Raw genomic sequence first — 18,835 nt, forward strand, 5'->3', positions numbered from 1 at the left:
ACCGCGTACATCGCCGCCTTCTCCGTCCACCGATGTATGCACCCTGCTCACAAGCTTACAGTCACCGTCATGTTATTACTCAAAACCATCATCGTGGGCGGTAGCTCGTGGTACAGGATTTCGACGTCAGACAGGTACCGGATCGTGGCCGTCTCGTCAAGGCTAGTCCCTTCAGAAGGTATAGGCAGGGTGCTCATGAGCACCGCCGTGTCTTGGGAGTGCTGTCGCATTAGCTCGTTGAGGATCAGGTGTTGCGCCCGGCTGGGCAAGTCGTTGAACGAGAGTGCGACGCTCTGGGTCGAGTACGTCGAGCCGGCCCCTGAATCGTCGCCGCCGGCTGCATCGTTTCTGTACGAGTCAAACAGTTCAGGCATGCTCAGGCTGACGTCCCCCTGCCCCAGGACAGAATGCTGCGAGTCCTGGCGCGAGTGGTGCCGGGAATGACAAGGCGAGTGCATGCTGGGTGCAGGCACTCGTTCCGCGACTTGCCCGGCTCCCAACGTCGCGTCGCCGCCCTCGACGTGCGTCTCCGGTGCAGGTTTGCTCGGAAGCTTGCTCCAAGAGGATTGCCTAGAATGGGACGGCCGCTCGATCCTTGGCAATGTAGGGCTTCCGGTTGCCGGTGCGAAGCTGAGCTTGGGCCCCTCTGCCTCCGCGATGACTCTCGTTTCTGGCACCGGTCGGCTGGAGAACCGCGAGGCCGATGACTGCCGAGAGAAGCTGGGCCGCATGGGCATCATAGGCTCATCTTTGGAATTTCGCCGACTTCCGGGAACCCTCGCTGGGCTCACAGATCGTGACCGGCCCGGCGCATTAGGGAGAAGCTCCGGCATTGCGGGCGGCCGTAGGGAAGGGAACGGCTCAGTCCCCTGTTGAGCATCTTGCCCGGCTTGAAGTGGCGGGCTCGCGCCCGTCTCCACCAGCTCTGGGATGTGTTGGGAGACTATCCCATCTTGCTTCCCCGCCAAGGTTTGAGCTGTGGATAGGGATCCGTACGTCGGAGGCTGTGAGGTGCCGATTGGGAGAGACTTGGTTTGTCGCCCACGTCCAACCCTGGCAGAGGAGCCTCCCGCCGCCGGCTGGCGTCCCCTTGTCAGCAGCGGCAGCTTCGCCCAGTCATCAGATCCGGGCGCTGCTTGAGCGGCGTGATCTTCCGGGTCCAAGCCGTATTCCCCATCTGAGTCAGAGTGCTCGGTAATCGTGCACAGCGCGTCGTCCAGCCTTGGCTCGTGCAGAACATCTTCAGGAAGATGGTGCGTGTGGATGCCCACATTGACGCCCCATTTCGCGAGCATGGCAATATCGGGTCTCTTGGGCATTTCTGTGACTTCGGTCACGCTCTGGCGTCGGCGGTCGGAGCCGCTCTCCTGATGCGGATTGTAGCCCGGCCGACCGACGGCCAGGTCGATCCAGTGCGCCATTTGCGGCGTCTCCCGGCTCGAGCCCATATTGTCAGACTGGCCGCGAAAGTCCTGCAGTTCATCCCACCATTCCTCGTGCCTGAGCGCGTCGCTGACCATGATTTCGGTCTCGGCGTTGTCGGTTTTTCCATTGATGATGAGCTCGTAGGTGCTCAAGTGACCCGCTGCTAGCCAGAACACGAGAACTTGGGCTTGAATCCGCAACTTCTCCAGAAGCGCCTTCACGCGCGCACTCTCTTCCTCGACCTCGCCTTCATACTCCACAAAAACCATGACGCGGAGCGTGTAAACGCGCCTCCAGTCTCGGACACTCCGCAGTATGTGCCCCAGTTGGAGAATCAAAGTATCTAATGAAGTTACCGGTACATTAGCAGGCGAAGATGAGAGCAGACGTTGACAGCGGTGGGATCCTTTGGTCACACTTACACGTATCAAAGTTTGTCGTCAAAACATTCTTGCCGTGAGAAGCAAGTTCCGCCGACATCTGGATGGGCCACAGGTCGATGTACTTTTTGGCGTTGGAGCCGTCTCGCCGTGGTGTTTCCAGCGAGTCAAACCCATGCGCCACGGCGACGTTGAGTCGGTACTTGAGCGCAAGGTCTTCGAGCACAACCATGTAATCTGTCGGGGACATCATGCCCTCGGTCCGGATCACGTCCGTCGGCAAGACCCCTGCTAGCAGGCGGGCGGATGTGTCCACGCGACGCCGCCTGGGGGCCTTCTCCTCGGCTCGTGCCGGCCGCCTTGTCCTCGAAGCCGATGGCGAAGGCACTTGAGGCACCGGCATTCCCGGCTTGAACTTGCGAAGGTCATCCATGTTGTAGAACCCCAAGACGGCAATGTTTGGCCGCATGCCACCCAGGCCGGCGGAGAGGATGAGGTTCCGAATGCCCCAGACGAGCGAGGGGGACATGGAAAGTTGCAGGAAAGCCTTAATCCTGGAAGTCTCGGATATGTAATTCGTCCAGGCCTGCTGCTGAAGTCGGGCTTCGTCGACCCCGCTGTCGAAGTTCTCGGTCACGATGACGTGTCCGAGAATGTACAGGGACCCCTTTTTCATGGAGTTGCAAAACTGTACCAGCCGAGTCTGCCGGCGCGGATCATTGATGAGAAGGATGATATGAGGCCTCCAAAACTTGATGTGCTCCGGCTTCAAGCGCAGCAGGTATTTCCTGACCTGGTGGTAGATGAGATTCTGCGACACGTCACCCCACCGCTTCGGCGGGCAGAGATAGTGAATTAACAAGAAGAGGAAGACGAGAACGCAGACAGCAATGGCGGCGTAGGTCTCGTGGATGAAGAACATGGCCGCACCAGACGATAGGCTGCCGATCAAGGCCGTCTGCCAGTTAAAAAACTTGAAGCCCGGCCGGAAGTTGGGCGCCGACCCGATCTTGAGGAGGAAACAGGCGAGGTTCATGACGAAAAAGGTCATCTGAAACAGGTCAAAAGCGCTCCGTGACGGGAGACTGGGTGTTTACCTGGTAGCCCATGGAAATCAGGGTGGCGATGCGGTTCAAGTCGGCCAGCAACGCAATCTGAGCTATGACATGGGTCATCAGGATGGCAAGAATGGGGTCGTCATTCTTCTTGGCGCCCATCCCAAATACGGACAGGCCAGGCAGAAGCCCGTCTCTCCCCAGCGCCTGCAACAGACTCGCAGAACCCACCATGCAAATGAGGGCGGAAACAAAGGTTACAGCACACTCGCCCGCCAGGATGATGGGCGCCGACAGATTGGTGAGGAGAACGACGTTGGCGTTGGCAAGCAATGACTCGTGAGTGGTACTGGCCGCCAAGCAGAGAACAACGAGCAGGTAAATGAGGAACGTCGTCAGCATGGCCCACAAAGTCGCGATGGGAATGGCCTTGCTCGGGTCCTTGAGCTTGCCCGACATGGAAGCGCCGGCAAAGATGCCAGAGGTGGCTCTGCACGAAGCATTAGCATTGCTCGCAACGGCTCGAGGCCTGTAGGTCATGTTCTCACGGGAAGAGGATTCCAAAGAGCTGACGAAACGTCGTCAGGCCCCGGTACTCGTCGCTGCCGGCCCGGGGAAAGGCGTTGGCAGCGAGGGTATCCCAACTAAAGCCGGTAAACTCGACGTCGGCAGTGTCGTCGTGAAATGGCTCCTTGAACATGCCTGAAAGCGGGATGCTGACAAGCGAGAGGGTCAATATGGCAAGCAACGCACTGGACGCTTTTGAGAAGGTGGCGGAGCCGAGAAGATTAAGGCCGGTGCAAAGGACCAGGGCGGCCGTCTGCAAGCCGTAACCGGCCCAGTAACCTTGAGGGAACGCAGGCCCAACATGGAGGCGAATGCAATCGATGAGGCCAATGACATTCATGGCGATATTCAAAGCCTGGGCGAGGAAGAAGAGGATGCCGATGGAGCCACCAAACTCGGGCCCAAGAGACCTCGAAATGAGAAAATAGGCGCCGCCGCCCTTGACCTCACCGTTGGAGGCAATGGCCGAGAGGGAGAGAATCGTCAGCAGATCGATGCCGTAAGCGACGACGAGAAGGCCTGGCAAGTTAGCCGTCTGTGAGCCGCGGCCGGCCCGGGAGTGGGGAGTTGTCGTACCTACGATGCCGAGCACACCGACTTGGCCAAGAATAAGGCCGAAGCGCAGGAACATGAGGATGCTCATGATACTGAGGAAGACGGGAACAAAGACCCCCGACATCATGCCCAGCTTGTCGAATCTTTGTGGCTCGGAGCCGGCCGGAAGGCCGCTCTTGGCGTCCGGCGAAGTCATGGTGAGCGGTGATGCTTCCCGAGGGGCATCCATGTAACGAGTTTCTCGAGCCGTCAAGTGTCCAGGGCGGCTGGAGGCTCGAGAATCGGAGGCCGAGAGCGAGAGAGGCGGCCATGGGACGAGGCGGTGGCAGGAACAAAGCGCGGGAGGACAACGTTGACGGACGATTCAAGGACGTTGGTGCGGCTCCGCAGAAGCCCGACTCCGGATCGCAAGCGGGAGCGCGGAGGCATGATTCAAAACGCCACTCGAACTCGGGACGCAGGATTGCCTCCACTTGGGCTCGATTGGGGAGGCTTGGAGGTATCAGGTAGGTAGGCAGAGGGCGAGCCTAGTGCTGCCTGATATGCAGCGCAGCACAGCGTCGATCGTGTCCGCGTCTGTGTGGACGCACGAGGATGGACGCCGGGGCAGGCATCGAGCGTCGCACGGAAGAGAGCGTCGTTGGGCAAAAGTTGAGTAGACGTGGATGGCTTCCGAATGGCGGAGCTGATGGTACAGACTACAGTACTACTGTAGTATGTACCGGGTGTGAGGACGGGACGAGAAGGAGCAGCCGGGAGAGGATGCTCGGGCTGTACCTCGGGCACACGACTCGCCGCCTACAAGTAGGTAGGTACCCCTTGGATACGCATTTTCCCTCCCACCAACTCTCCGACTCCAAGAGCAGATGCCAGCGCTCAAACAGTGGTCAGGTTGCCTGCCTGCCGACATTCACACACAGCGCAAGACCCGCAGCATCGCCGTCGGCATGGGCATGCACTCATAGTGATGTCCACGACTTGTCACGGGTTAGTCACGTGAACAAGGTGGGCACCAACAACCCCCTGAGACAGACGGGCGATTGGCCGCCGTAGGTGCAGCCGGAGTTCAGCTCTGCTCGTCGCCGGCACAGCGAGTTCCAGCCGACGCACGTCTTGCAGCGCTATCGCTTAACCAACAATGCGCAGGTTGCCCAAAAGGCTCCATCTACTCGACGTATCCGCGACCGCAATCCGACGCAGCAGCGCCATCTCGAGCTCGCCGCCTTGCACGAGCACATCTCTCCATAGACGATGTGACGTGCCGGAAAACCGCCAATGCACCCACTGCGACCAACCTCAAGCATCAGGCCCGGAAGGGCAATGGGTCGTGCTTTGCTGTCCCACGTGCGAGTCGTCGAGCAGCAGGTTGGACAGGGCATCTCAAAGTCGCAATCTTGGTCGCCCTTGTGCGTGGAAACCCTGCCGTGCGACGTCTGGGTCAGCTGAACCATGCGCCAGTCACGCCGGAGCGTGTCAAGTAATTTATTTATTATACAGTACTTGTCGAATACGTGCGGTACAAAGTAGTAATTCAGCATTCTGCCCCGAGCGAAGCCCAACTAGCAAGACTAGGTGCTGCCATGCGTTGGTGGATCATGCCCATGGAATCGGACCCGGGGCAGATAATCGGCCGCATAGCTTGAGATGTGGCTGCCAATCGACCCAACGCGTGGCCGTCTCCTGGGTGGCACTCATCTCGAGGCTCAGACAAAGACTCGCCAGTCGGGCAAATCAAGTTTTTGCCCTGTGGCTCGCCAGCCTCTTTGTCTGCCTCGTCCTCCGTCCCGACCCACGGTGACTTGGATGGCAAATGCATGGCCGTTACACTCTAATTACTTCGCATATCCACTTCGGTCTGTCGGCCTCGACGGCGCCGTTGCCAGCGGCCTTTATCAGGTATCTTGAACTTTGATGTGCGTCGGTGGCGCGTGAGCTGAAAGCCGCGGAGAACTTCCATGCTGCCGCCCCTTTCTTCTGCTCGTGACGGAGCCCATCCCGCTGCAGGCCTGGAGACGCTACGCCGGCAGAAGCACATTTGATTCAACACTAGGCGGCTAGAATCGTCACGGCCATGGCTCCCGTGAGCAGCAAGCACCGACGGCTAGATACCAAGGCCCGGCCCTTTCCGTCCGTCGGTGGCCCTGGCTCATCATCATTTGCATGTTTCTCGCGCCCAGCACACACCACACAAAAAGGACCAAGACGGAATTTCAAAATAGAAAGTACATGAGCCATGTCGGGTCGTACGCAAGCACGCTGTAGATGTACATAGAAGCCCGGATGTGCTGAAGCCACCAAGTACCTAGGTACCTACCTACCTACATACAGTACCGACCTGCAAAGTAAACGTTGAATAACGTCACTGCATCTACTACTTTGCACAACGTCCGTTGAAACGCCTGTTCTGCCGAGCCTCGCTCATGACCAAGGCAGAGCGAGCTTCCTCTTTGGGATGTCCATCGCAAAAGCTTCCATCACGTTTTCCAATGGAGTTCTGAGCGCCTTATCTCGACACATTTGATGCCACTTGCTCCCGCGGCGGCTTAGAGTGGAGCCCCCCTGCTGTGGCACAGTCACCAGACCCCACTGCGAAGCCACTGGCGGCTTTCTGGGGCTTATCATCCACCAGCCAGCAGCCAACCGACAGCCATGAACCGGGGCACAGCGGCCACGTCCCCTAGCCAGGTACCTGCCCTGCCGGATTGCCCGCCTCGGTACCTCGGAGTGCCTGTACACAGTACCCGCCGGACCTGACGTATCTTGCATGTTAGGTCGCCCAAAAGCACCTTCTTTTCGATTCAACTCCCCTTCGTTCCAACGCCGTCACCGACATCCACGCCTGGCCAAGGCTCAATTTGACCCTGCACTTCGGCAATTACCCTCTTGCGCCCCTGATCCATCGTCACCTTCTTCTCGCTCGCCATCACCGCATTATCGACTCACCTCCTCCCCGGAGCTGCGACTCGGGCCCTCGCTGCGTCGGCACCCCCTTACGACCGTCACAGTTGACGCCTCTGCAGGCTCTTATTCACCACACAGAAGCTGCGTGACGATATGAAATAGGGCATCACAACCTCGCCATCACGCAGGAAAAATGTCGTCGCCAAGGAACACGCTCAGCCCGGCGCCCGGCGCAGCGTCGACGGCCGCCGGGCAGCCACGATCATTCTCGTCGTCGCTGCTGCGAGATGAGTTGACAGCTCGGCTCGCCGAGCCCATTCCCTCGGGACATACTCCCACGCGAAGCGACTCGCCGGCCCCGGGCGTCAACATGCCGGAACACGACTCCTCCTTTGCCGGCAGCCGCTCCTTCGCCCAAGGCCCAGGCGTGTCCGCCCTCGCCGCAGCCCTGTCAGATTCGCTGGGCCAGTCGCCGCCTCGCTATGGAACGCCCCCCGCGCGGGTCAACTCGCCTCCGCCGAGGCCACAGTCACCTGCACTACCTGGCCGAGCTGAAACGCCCACAAACTACGGCTCCTTCGACTCGAGGTCTCGCTTTGGGCCGGCAAGCGCCGCCGGGCCGTACGAAGACCCCGAGATAATCAAACGTCACCTGGTCCAGCCTGGCGAATCGGAAAACTTGCCTTCTGAGGAATCGTCGACCTTAGGCACCGCGCGAGGAAAGCAGCCAGCCGACGCCAGCTCCGGCCTCCGCCAAGATGAGTTCTCCAGCTTGCGGCTGCAGGGAGGAGACATCACTCGCGGCATCTACAAATGGACAGAGCAGGCCGAGGCCAAGGGCAAGCTTCACCGCAGCAAGAGCTTCGACCACTCGCGGCCAGAGCCAGAGACCGATGTCTTCGACATCAACTCGATCAAGGTGCCCGGAGGCTTCCGAAGAAACCATCTTCGCCGAAGCGCCATGAGTCCCGGTCGTAACCCGGAAGCCATCGACTCGGGCGCCGAATCCCCGCCAGGAGAACAGCCCCGGCTCTTCACCTCGAGTTTCCTCGAGTTTCTGACCATTTACGGCCACTTTGCGGGCGAAGAGCTCGAGGAAGACGACGAGGCGCTTGGCCCCAACGAGGAATTCTGGTCGGGCAATTACCCTCACGGCGAGGGCAGCGAAGACGAGAGGGAAGCCATGGAAGACAGCGCGCTGCTTTCGTCGTCGAAAAGGATGCGCAAGCGCAAGCCTCGCGGGGGCAGCGGCAAAAACAGTCCACTCAACGCAGCCCTGCTGCTGCTCAAGTCGTTTGTGGGCACCGGCGTCTTGTTCTTGCCTCGCGCATACCTCAGCGGCGGCATGTTGCTCAGTAACGTCGTGTTGCTCTGCCTTGCCGGCCTGAGCTACTACAGCTTTGTGCTCCTGGTCTCGAGCCGGATGAAGGTGGACGGTTCCTTTGGTGACATGGGCGGCATCCTTTACGGCAAGTGGATGCGGACTCTCATCCTTGGCTCCATTGTCATCAGCCAAATCGGCTTCACGGCCGCCTATACCGTCTTCACCGCGCAGAACCTGCAGGCCTTTATCCACGCCGTGTCTGACTGCAAGTCTTCGATCAGCATCCCCCTGTTGATTCTCATGCAAATGGTCATCTTCCTGCCCTTTTCCCTGCTACGAGACATTGGCAAGCTCGGCTTCACAGCGCTCATCGCAGACGCCTTCATCTTGATTGGGCTGGCGTATCTTTTCTACTACGACGTCCTGACGCTCCATGCCAACGGACTTGCGGATATCATCATGTTCAACTCCAAGGACTGGACCCTCTTCATCGGCACCGCAATCTTCACGTTTGAAGGCATCGGCCTCGTCCTGCCGATCCAAGAATCGATGAAGCACCCGCAAAAGTTTCCGCGCGTCCTGTTCCTCGTCATGATTATCATCACCGTCGTCTTCATTACCATGGGAGCCATCTCGTACGCCGCGTACGGATCCAAGACAGAGACGGTCGTCCTACTGAACCTGCCCCAAGACGACAAGCTGGTCAACGGCGTGCAGCTTCTCTACTCGGTGGCCATCCTGCTCTCAACGCCGTTGCAAATCTTCCCAGCCGTCCGAATCGCAGAGACGGAGCTCTTCACGCGAAGCGGCAAGTACAACCCCTACATCAAGTGGCAGAAGAATGTCTTTCGGTTCTTTATGGTGATGCTCTGCGCGGCCATTGCGTGGGGCGGTGCGGACAACCTCGACAAGTTTGTCGCGCTGGTTGGCAACTTTGCGTGCATCCCGCTGGTCTACATCTATCCGGTAAGTCTCGCGGCGCCAACGCCTTCCTCGCGGCACGCACAGGCCATGCTAACGCGGTCCCCAGCCCCTGCTGCACTACAAGGCCGTGGCGCGAAACAGGGCCTGGAAGATTGCCGACGTCGCGCTCTGCATTTTCGGGTTCTTCGCCATGGCGTACGCCACAAGCCTCACCATCATGAGCTGGGCCAACGCGGGAGCCAAGCCCCCCGGCTACTGCGAGAGGAGATTGCCATGAGGAGGAGGCATTGACGCCGGGGATTTGCGTCGATTGGAGTTGATTGCGGTTGTATGAGATGTCTTACGGGGACCGTTTGATTGGAATACCTGCAGGGCTGTCGTGTGCACCCCGGCTCTGTCCACGACGTGGACCGCCGGCTTGGCAGTGCAGTCCTGGCACTGCTTGACGTTGACGTTTGGCTTGGCAGATACAGCGATCTATCGTGGCTCGGGGCCTATTTCATTCTGCTGGTGGAGACGGGGGTAGACACGATGCCTCTTTAGCGAATGAATACATGTGTAATTCTCTGTTTGATAAGCGTGGTATCGATGCAGTACGTTGGAATGAAATAGAAGGAATTTCTGTTTTCCATGGTGCAGGTTACCACTTGGTCAAGACTCGAAGCGGATGACGTATCGGAGGGTGATGGGCCGGCGATTGCGGGTCCGGCTCCCCGGGGCACCGGCAAATTCCAGCCTGTTGGAGAGAGCTCGGAGACCGAGGCTGACCGCCTGCTGACACGGGAAAGGGTTGAGCCATATGGTTTTACTGCTCGGCCGGTTTACACACGCAGGTATTTAACATCGATTGACGCCTATGAAGCTCACAACATGGCCGTCCTACGTGCGCTCATCATTGACCTGTGCTCAGCATGTTCTCCGTGCCCGCCGCCCTGCGCCGGACGGCGACGACGACGACGGCACGGCTGACGAGGCGGCGGCGCCCGGCCCTTGACTTGACACCCCGCCGGGGCGTCGCCTCGACGAAGCCACCCGCGGCGCGACTACCGACGGTGCAGACGTGTCCGTCACCGACGTGCGCATGCGCCGACATGCCGGCCATGCCCGAGGGGCTGGAGATTGACCGGACGAGTCCGCTGGATGGCGTCATGGCTGCGTATGCGGAGCAGGTGCTCGTCTGCACCGGCCGGGATGACTGGGCCTCGAGGATTGAGGACGAGAGCGGGGGGGATAACTTGGCGGCGGATCTCAAGGAGCTGCTCGGCAGGGGAGGCGTCTACCGAGATGTGAGTTGCTGCAGCTGCCGCTCTGGTCGTTGATCAACGGGTAGACGAGGACAAGAGGAGCTGACTTGATTTCGCTTGCAGCCCTTCCACAACGTCTCCGTCCTCAACGCATCTCTACCGAGCACCGTCCCGCCGCGGCCAGACGTGCAAAACACATCCGCATACCTCTTCCCAAGCTTCAAATACGTGCCCTTTCTGCCCCGCGTATCCTTTGACAGCGTGCAGGCGCTGGCCAAGGGCTTCCTGCTGCCCTCGACGCTGCACGCGGCGCACGACGGCCTCTCGCCCATCCACCGCGACCGGCTGACGCGCAAGGACGCGTACCAGGGCCTGCTGCCGGGCGTACAGGACGTGCGCGACGTGCTGGTGCTCGTCTGCGGGCACGGCGGGCGGGATGCGCGGTGCGGCATCATGGGGCCGCTGCTGAGGGCCGAATTTGGTGATAAGCTTGCCAAGATGGGCGTGGACGTGCGCACGGGGCCGGTCGAGGTGGCCTTGGGAGAGGAGCAGCAGCAGAGCGCCTCATGGATCACTGGCGGCGCAACGACGGTGGCGACGGCCAAGACGACGGCGAGGATTGGACTCATCAGCCACATCGGAGGACACAAGTTCGCCGGCAACGTCATCATCTACCTGCCGCCCGGACTGAGGGGGCTCGACGGCGAGCTGCAGCCGCTGGCGGGCCACGGAATCTGGTACGGCCGGGTCGAGCCGCGACACGTCGAGGGGCTTGTGCAAGAGACGGTTCTGGGGGGGAGGGTCGTGGCGGACTTGTTCCGGGGAGGCATCGATATGCAGAGGAGGATACTGCGGATATGAGGCTATCCGCATAGTATGGGCGCGTTCTCTGGCCTGTGTATATACCTGAAGATCGTCATTGTGTGTACTAGAGTCGTTGATGCATATGTACATGTATGGCATGACTTTCACCTGTGTTGGAGAGAGAACCTTGGGATGACTGCGATTGCATGTCGTCCGTCCTCTGGGCTGCTCAGGCCGAGTGTCGTGCACGTGACCGCGCGTTGATGCAATTCTTTGGCGACTATCCTTGGTTCGCGACCTCGTCGTTTCCGTGTATCAAAGTCGCATGGGGGACTTTTTTCAACCATTTCGATTGTCTCTCGTCGATTTGAATCGTTTGTCTTCCTCGCATCGTGTTCTTGCTCACCACCAAATCATACCAAGAGTGAGAGAGAAAGAGGTGGGCATCTGGAATTCTGGATGGCCCCCTGAGCACACAAATGACACGGCCGGGGCTAATCAACCCTTTCTCCCCAAGAATCTATGCTGTTGATCTACGAAACGCCATGATATGCTGCCAGCGGAGCTTCCGTACCTCCAGTCCTCGCTCATGGACGGCTACGTACAGCCATTCACCGCCCTCGACCTCACTCCCCCGACTCTTCTCAACACAGCGACGAACAAATTCACGCAGGCATTCAAGGGCATGGCCAGCTCTCCTCGCTTCAAGCTTCGCCATCGGGACCGCAGCCTACTACTACCTCTTCACCCCCGAGCCCAGGAGCAAGACGCTCAACCGCGACACCTTTGTCCCCTACACCATCACCGCCCGCGAAGCCATCTCCCCCACCTCGGCCATCCTGACCGTCTCGCCACGCACGCCGGACCCGTCGCCACCGTACCTGCGCCCGGGGAGCGCCTCCCTCTGGCGCCATGCGCTGTGGTCCGTCGAGTTCAAGCAGCCCGAGGTGCAGATTGCGAGGCACTACACCCCGCTGCCGCCGGTCGAGGGCGACGAGGACGCGGCGCAAGCGTGTCTGCGCTTCTACATCCGCGCCATGGGCGGCGGCGAAATGTCAAGCTATCTGAGCCGTCTTGGCGTCGGGCACGAGGTCTGGCTGAGGGGCCCGCACGCGGGCTTTGGTGTCTTGCAGAGGTTGGGCTCGCGGGGCCGCGTCGTGTTTCTTGCTGGGGGCACGGGCCTGGTGCCGGCTATGCAGGTTGCCAGGGCGGTGCTTGATGCGAGTGACGAGACTACCATGACGCTCCTGTGGGCTGTCAGGAAGCGGGACGAGGTGCAGGTGGTCGACAAGCCGGCTCCATCACGATGGTCTTCCTGGTGGTCGACCAAGGCGCCGACACAGATACAGGCCGATCTCGCAGATCCGAGCCCCATTGCACGCCACCTGAAGCGGATGAAGGCCAGGTACGGCGACCGTCTCGACATCCGCGTCGCCATCGACCAAGAAGGCACCACTATCCGCGAAGCCGACGTCGAAAAAGCCCTACTCCTCCCGCCACCCCCCGCCCAGCCAACGCCGCCCTGTCGAGGATGCCCGTCTCACGACCAGCGCCTACACATCGACGCCTCTGAATTCGACGCCTCCGAGGCGGCCTGCCGGTGTCCATCGTCCGATAGCTCGCGTGCGCGAGGCAAGAATCTGCTCATGGTCTCGGGCCCGGACGGCTTCGTCTCGCACTACGCAGGCCCCAAGGCCTGGCTGCGCGGCACCCTGACCCAAGGGCCTGTGGGCGGCGTGGCTCGACGGCTGCAGGGGCGTCACGCCCGCCTGGCCGACGAGTGGCTCGTACTCAAGCTCTGAAACCCGCTTTGTTGCGGGAGAGAAAACCAGGTCAAGGCCTCGGCAAAGTCTTGTATAATTCACGTCTGACAAGGCGGGAAGCCGATGCAGAGTATTTGGGACGGGGCGAACAACATCGCCACCATCACCTCACTATCCGAATACTTTTGTGCTCGGTCGCTTGTCGCGGTCGGCAGCGAGCCGGCGTTCAAACAGCCTGGCGGCGCAGTTCCGGTCTCCCCCCGGCCGCCTTGCTATTGGGTCATCGGCCCCAGCATCAAAGGCAAGGTTCTTCGCTCCAATGGCGTCGTGCTCGCTCGAACCCCGGCGAGCGACGGCGTGTGCCGATTGCAGGCCGGGGAAGCATCCCCGAACCGATAGGCGGGCGAGTGCTAGACGCTCACACGCAATGAGCCCGGTAGGCCAGGCAGGAAGGGGTGCGAGAGACTTGGGCTCTGCCTGCTCTTTCACAGATGCGAGTGCAAGACCTCGAAGCACCGAGGAGATGCGGGCAATGCACGAGTAACTTCACCTGTTCTGCAATGAGACACATGCAGTCAACGGCACACATTGTGAATCCTGTACCTTGTTAAACGCTTCCCACTTCACCCCGAATGCCTAGTCCGTCGTTTTATAGGTACCGTTCGCAATCGCTTGACAGCAAAGTTCTCTCTAGCCAGCCTTGTGAGAACTCGAGTGAACAAATATAAACAGCAACACGCGCCCCCGCCTCCCAAGAATGTACTTGCGAATACCTAATTCCCAACCAAAACGCCGAGCCATCTATACTTGCTTCTAAAGCCTCCCTTTTATCTATCTATCCTGTACCTTCCTGTACGACGGCGGCTTGATGGCTCTGCGAATCAGCTTTCCGGCGTAGGGAGGCACGAGCGATACAGCCCCAATGGCCATGACCCGCCAGAGAAAGCCCCTGCAGACGGTGTTAGAGACGGTCCATCATCCTTGAAGACTCCTCGTTTCATCAAGAGGAGGCTTCACCGAGGGGTAAAAACTCACCATGTGATGATAAACTCGAGGTCAAAGTAGCCCCCCAGGAAGGGCATCGACCCGATAAAGACAACGAAGGTGCTCAAAATGCTCACAATCATGACCGGGTGCCACGTGGTAATCTCAATGGCAACCATGATGAGTTCGTTGAGCACAAGCACCGTGTAGCTAACGGCCACCATTCTGCGGCCGTCCACCTCGGTGAGGAGCTGGGACAGCCCCTGAATCATGCCGCCCTGATATATCGACACAAACACCCAGACGAAGAAGGTACGGTAAGACAAGGAACGCCCAGACGTAAGCTCCTTGTACAGCTCGGGATAGAGGTTGGCCATGTTCTCGTCCACGTCCTTGTCGAGGACCAGGGACAAGACTGGGGCTGCTGTGTAAATGGTCGCATAGCCAACAAGCAGCCAGTCCTGTTGATCGGAAACCCTTCAAGTCAGCAGTAAGTTCCTCACATCGAGTACGCAGCGTCGACTTGCCTTGTAGAGCCCCTCGGGTTCAAACTTCAGCGCAATGCTGTACATGGTCTGACACACAGCAATGATGAGGCCGCGGTGGATGACAAACTGCGCCAGCTTGGCGCTCCTTTTGTAGCTATTGCGCCCGTGCCACACGAGCAACTTGACCAGGTGGTAGAAATGCTCAATCGAAAAGTCGGCTGCCAGGCTCGCCTGACGCCCCTCCTTGCCCACGATGCCAACGCCCACGTCCGCAGCCTGAATCATGGAGACGTCGTTTCCGCCGTCGCCTATGCAGCACACGCGCTTCTTGGTGTATTCCTTGATGAGCTTGGCAACCTCGGCCTTCTGCGTCGGCGAGCATCGACACGCCACCACCGTCGGCAGGAGCACCGCGATGGATATGAACTCGAGGCGAAAGTGCGTCAGGAAGAGGGCGAGGCTCTCGCCGTCGATGAGGAGGCAGGCGTCCGTCTTGCTGCGGAGGAAGTCGAGGTGGTCTCGCGCGTAGTCCTTCTTGGTCAACTTGGCAACGGTGTAGATGTATTGTCCCCGGGCCACGAGCTTGGAGCTGACGGCGACGCATCTCGCCGTCTCAACCTTGTCGCCCGTCAGCATCCAAATCTTGATGCCCGCGTTGCGCAGCAGCTCCAGCGACGGCTTGACGTCCTTTTGCAGCTTGTCCTCCACACCCGTCACGCCGAGAAGTTCCAGGTCACTCTCGAGATAGTGCGAGACGACCCTCTGCAGCCCGGCTTCACGCCCGACAATGGCTAGGGAGGCCTCTTGGTGCTTGGACGAAAACTCTTGGTACTGCTGCACAGACAGCTTCTTGCGGCCGACGACCAGCGTCCGCAGCCCTTCTCGCGCCATGTTGGCAGTCTCCTCGTCAAGCCAGTCGTTGGCAACGACGATTGAGCTCATTACCGTGTCGGCGCCCTTCTGGTAAAACCAAATATCGCCACTGCTCAGGTCGCTTGATGGTGCGTTGAGATCTTCTTGAAAGTAGACGATGATGCCCATTCGCTTGCCGTCTGACGTAAACGGGAACACTTCGAGGATGCGGACACGGACAACCGGTCGCCCGCTGTCGGCGAACTCGAGCGTCATGCTCTTACGATCGCGACTCGTGAGCCTCAGACCCACCGACTCAGCCCATTTGACTATGGCAATCTCATCGGGGGACGACGCTTGGTACGAGGTCACTTCCTGGCCATCCTCGGTGTCGACTGTCGGCGTGACGTTGTGGCAGAGCGCCAGGGCCAAAACAACATCACGCACTCGCGATCCAATCTCCCTCCTCGTGCGAGTTGCGCCGACGTTGACGGCGTTGGAGTATGTGGAAGACGGCGTGATGAGCATCGTCCGAGACGACGGGTCGGTGGTGGGCTGGATATGAAATCCTTGCTTGACGTAGGCGGCAACTTCGTCCATGGCTTCGTTAGCGTACGATACCGTGCCCACGTGAATCTTCTTCATCTCCATGTCGTTTTGGGTGAGGGTTCCAGTCTTGTCGCTGAGCAGGTACTCGATGCGCCCGAGATCTTCCGGGATGGTGCTGGTTCGAACAACGGCGCCAGGGATGCCAGGATCGCGCTGGATAAACCTCGAGTACGCGCTCTTGCCCATGTCCAGGTTAACACGCAGGCTGATGGGCACTATGGTCGAGAAGAGGACCAGAAATCGCATGATTTTAATGTACCACACATTGCCCTCGGTCTTCTCAAAGCCTTGGAGGGCGACGAGAACGATGGAGAGCGCCAGCGTTAGTGCGCACAAAATCTTGGTCAATGAGTTGATCTCATACTCCAGCAGGCCTGTTTTGGAGCGCGAGGGCGAGGTGGACAGGGCAGAGCGTGTTTGCGTGCCTGTGTACAGGATGACGGCCAAGGTCGTTCCCTGCGATGCAATCACCGTGTTGGCCCAAGCCGTGTTGTCAATGGACAAGGCGGCGGATTTGGCGCTCTCGTCGTCTTGTGGGAGCATAGGCTGATGGCTCAGAGCATCATGTCGCGTCGGAAGCAGCTCGACTGTCCCGACAAACTCGTTCACCTTCTTGTCGGGCTTCCCGCCCGTTACACGTAGGCGCACAAACTCTTCGGGGGGCAGATTCTGCGTCAGGGGAGAGGCCAGTCGTAGCTTCCAATCCGTCTCGCCATCGAGTTGGTCCGTCCTGATGAATGTCTCCCCACCCGCGCCGGTCTCGGTCCCGTTATTGAGCGTCTCGGTCGCGGGCTGCTTGCCCTTTTGCAGCTGATCGGTCTCTTCCAGAGCCAACAGGACCTCCTCTTCTGCGGGTTCCTTGGCAGCGGAAACAACTGCACCGTCTGTCGTGTAGCATTGCAGGATGATGACGTCTGCGGGGACTCGCTGCCCCTTGCTCAGCTTGAGCACGTCGCCTACTTTGAGGTCTTTTGATTTGCGGCCGAGCTCCTGAACATGGGACGACGGCTGGGCTAGGGCGCTCTGTTCCTCTTCCTCTTGAATGTCCGAGAGGTCGTGTCTCCCACCTCTTGATCTCCGAGAACCACGTCTAAGCGAGTCGGACTTGAGCGGCCGGCGCGCTCGAAGAGTGGCAGGGCGCGATTCGGGGTCACCAAAGCCAAGAACGCTGTACACCTCCGAGTTGGCCTCGGTGTCTCTCCTCCGCCGATCGATGTCATCATAAGCCTCCTTGCCCATGGTGATGAGCAGAACAAAGGCCAGAGGCGCAACGTATGTCGAAAGATAGCCAATGCGCAGGGCGGGAATGGCCTGCGACAAGGCGACGAGAAGAAAGTACATGTTGAAGAAGAAGGAGAACTCGTTGTACAGCGTGATGGGCAAGAAGGTTAGTGCCGTGTACTTTGCGTTGGAGACGATATTCGTGGGGAAGCGGGTGGCTTGGCCAGACCCGACGACGACCTGCCTCGACGACGAGGGGTCGCAGTCGTCCGTCTTGTTCGTCGTTGGGGACATGAAGCTGGGCAGGCGAAGGCTGGAGCGGGATTCGCGGCGGGCGTGGGTTCTTGCTTCTCCTCCCAGCAGGGGGGCATCGTCGTCGCCGTTGCCGCTGCCGTCGGACCACGGCAACCTGTACCCATCGTCAGAGTCGTCGGGATTGGCGCCGAGATCCCCGTACCCGCGCCCGCGCTTGTGAGCCCGGCGCAAGCCTCCCATACGCAGATTCCGCAAGGCGATTCTCGATGTGCTTTGCTCGGTGGCGGGCAGGGGGCGGCGCGAGCCGGCGGGAGGCGCCTCGGCCGGGACAGGGTCAAGCTCCTGGAGATCGAGGTCGAGGTCGGAGTCGGAGTCGAGGGTAGGCGAATCGGGGGGTTCGGTCGGTCGGTACGGAGGAGTCGAAGGCATCCCGCATCAGTGGCCGCCGTGCGCCTCGTGAGTATGGTGGAGTGAGAGGGAGCGCCGGTGGTGCTGGCTGACCATGCTGCGCTGCGAGGCGCAAACGACTGGACCCTGGCTGTGTGAGGCAGGGGCAAGGCTGGTCACGGGCGGCGCGGATCGACGTCAGCGGTCAGCATGCTCCGACGTTGCGGATGGCGGGCGTCTGGAGACACGAAAGCGAGAGTGGTGTGTAGGTGGAAGATTTTGGCCGCCCAGGAGAGGTGGTCTTTTCCACTGAAAGCATCGGTTTCGCATGAGTACGTTCCACTGCGACCTCGACGAAGTGGGCTGATGGGCCAGAGTCGCCAGGGGGCGGCCCTCCCTGAAGCTCCCTGACGTTCCATGCGCAGCAAGGTACGGGACACCAGAGTGGAGTGCTGAATGTTCGTTAGCACGGCAGCTTTCCGCCTGGCCGCCTCTGCAGGTACAGGCCGTTACAGAGACCAGGCGGTGGGGGGTAACTACATATAAGGGGGCGCTATTGACTCGAGGGAAAGTATAGACCGGGCTACTATAGTTGTACGTCGAGCGAGTTGAAGCTCTGTTTCGTTAGTGTTTAATTTCTGATTGCACGAGCTGCCGTGGTATATGTAAATGCGCAACCAAGGGAGGGCGGAATGTGAACATCTGGAAGCCCTTCATTGGTGGTGGCGTGTGAGGATGGAAGCTAAACTGGCCAAATAGATGCTGCAGAGTGGCAGGTCGCGGGCACTTTGACTTTGACAGAGACTTCCGTACTCGGTACCTTACTTAGGTAAGGGCCACTGTACGGTGCTCCTTGCGGCAGGACGGACAGCTCCTCCAGCAAGAGCCACAGTGCCATTACCGCCCGAGATTTATCCCCTACGTCAAGCAGGTACTTGCACGCAGTAGATGCCAGCTTGCATCTATCGCCATCATCATCCAACGCGCGCTGCCAAACCCCCTCCCAGCCTCTCCGATACTCCCCCTTTCCCCGTCCTGGAATGGCGGGACGGAGCTCGGATTGAAGATCTGTCTTCGATTCCACCCGCTTCCTTACT

The 18,835-nt window shown here is 59.6% G+C and overlaps 4 protein-coding genes across 4 annotated transcripts; 2 read left to right on the forward strand and 2 right to left on the reverse strand.

The window, feature by feature from the left end:
• Positions 1-47: 47 nt before the first annotated feature.
• Positions 48-4,178, reverse strand: HRG_03302 (amino acid permease domain-containing protein; the record flags this gene model as incomplete). Its single annotated transcript, XM_044861773.1, has 11 exons — positions 48-348; positions 502-551; positions 621-707; positions 792-1,768; positions 1,848-2,139; positions 2,194-2,637; positions 2,692-2,856; positions 2,903-3,350; positions 3,409-3,680; positions 3,729-3,946; positions 4,004-4,178. 11 exons carry the CDS (start codon positions 4,176-4,178, stop codon positions 48-50), a joined length of 3,429 nt encoding a protein of 1,142 aa, XP_044722799.1.
• A 2,898-nt stretch (positions 4,179-7,076) lies between these two features.
• HRG_03303 (transmembrane amino acid transporter protein) lies at positions 7,077-9,408 on the forward strand (the record flags this gene model as incomplete). The annotated part of the gene is made up of 3 exons (XM_044861774.1): positions 7,077-7,857; positions 7,900-9,173; positions 9,238-9,408. 3 exons carry the CDS (start codon positions 7,077-7,079, stop codon positions 9,406-9,408), a joined length of 2,226 nt encoding a protein of 741 aa, XP_044722800.1.
• A 634-nt stretch (positions 9,409-10,042) lies between these two features.
• On the forward strand, positions 10,043-12,981 carry HRG_03304 (sucrase/ferredoxin-like domain-containing protein; the record flags this gene model as incomplete). Its single annotated transcript, XM_044861775.1, has 4 exons — positions 10,043-10,417; positions 10,499-11,112; positions 11,889-12,258; positions 12,313-12,981. 4 exons carry the CDS (start codon positions 10,043-10,045, stop codon positions 12,979-12,981), a joined length of 2,028 nt encoding a protein of 675 aa, XP_044722801.1.
• A 792-nt stretch (positions 12,982-13,773) lies between these two features.
• Positions 13,774-17,780, reverse strand: HRG_03305 (haloacid dehalogenase-like hydrolase domain-containing protein; the record flags this gene model as incomplete). Its single annotated transcript, XM_044861776.1, has 5 exons — positions 13,774-13,891; positions 13,978-14,387; positions 14,454-16,843; positions 16,943-17,505; positions 17,554-17,780. 5 exons carry the CDS (start codon positions 17,778-17,780, stop codon positions 13,774-13,776), a joined length of 3,708 nt encoding a protein of 1,235 aa, XP_044722802.1.
• Positions 17,781-18,835: the final 1,055 nt, after the last annotated feature.

This window comes from Hirsutella rhossiliensis, assembly GCF_020360975.1.
Source record: "Hirsutella rhossiliensis strain HR02 chromosome Unknown scaffold00003, whole genome shotgun sequence".
Taxonomy (NCBI): Eukaryota; Fungi; Ascomycota; class Sordariomycetes; order Hypocreales; family Ophiocordycipitaceae; genus Hirsutella; species Hirsutella rhossiliensis.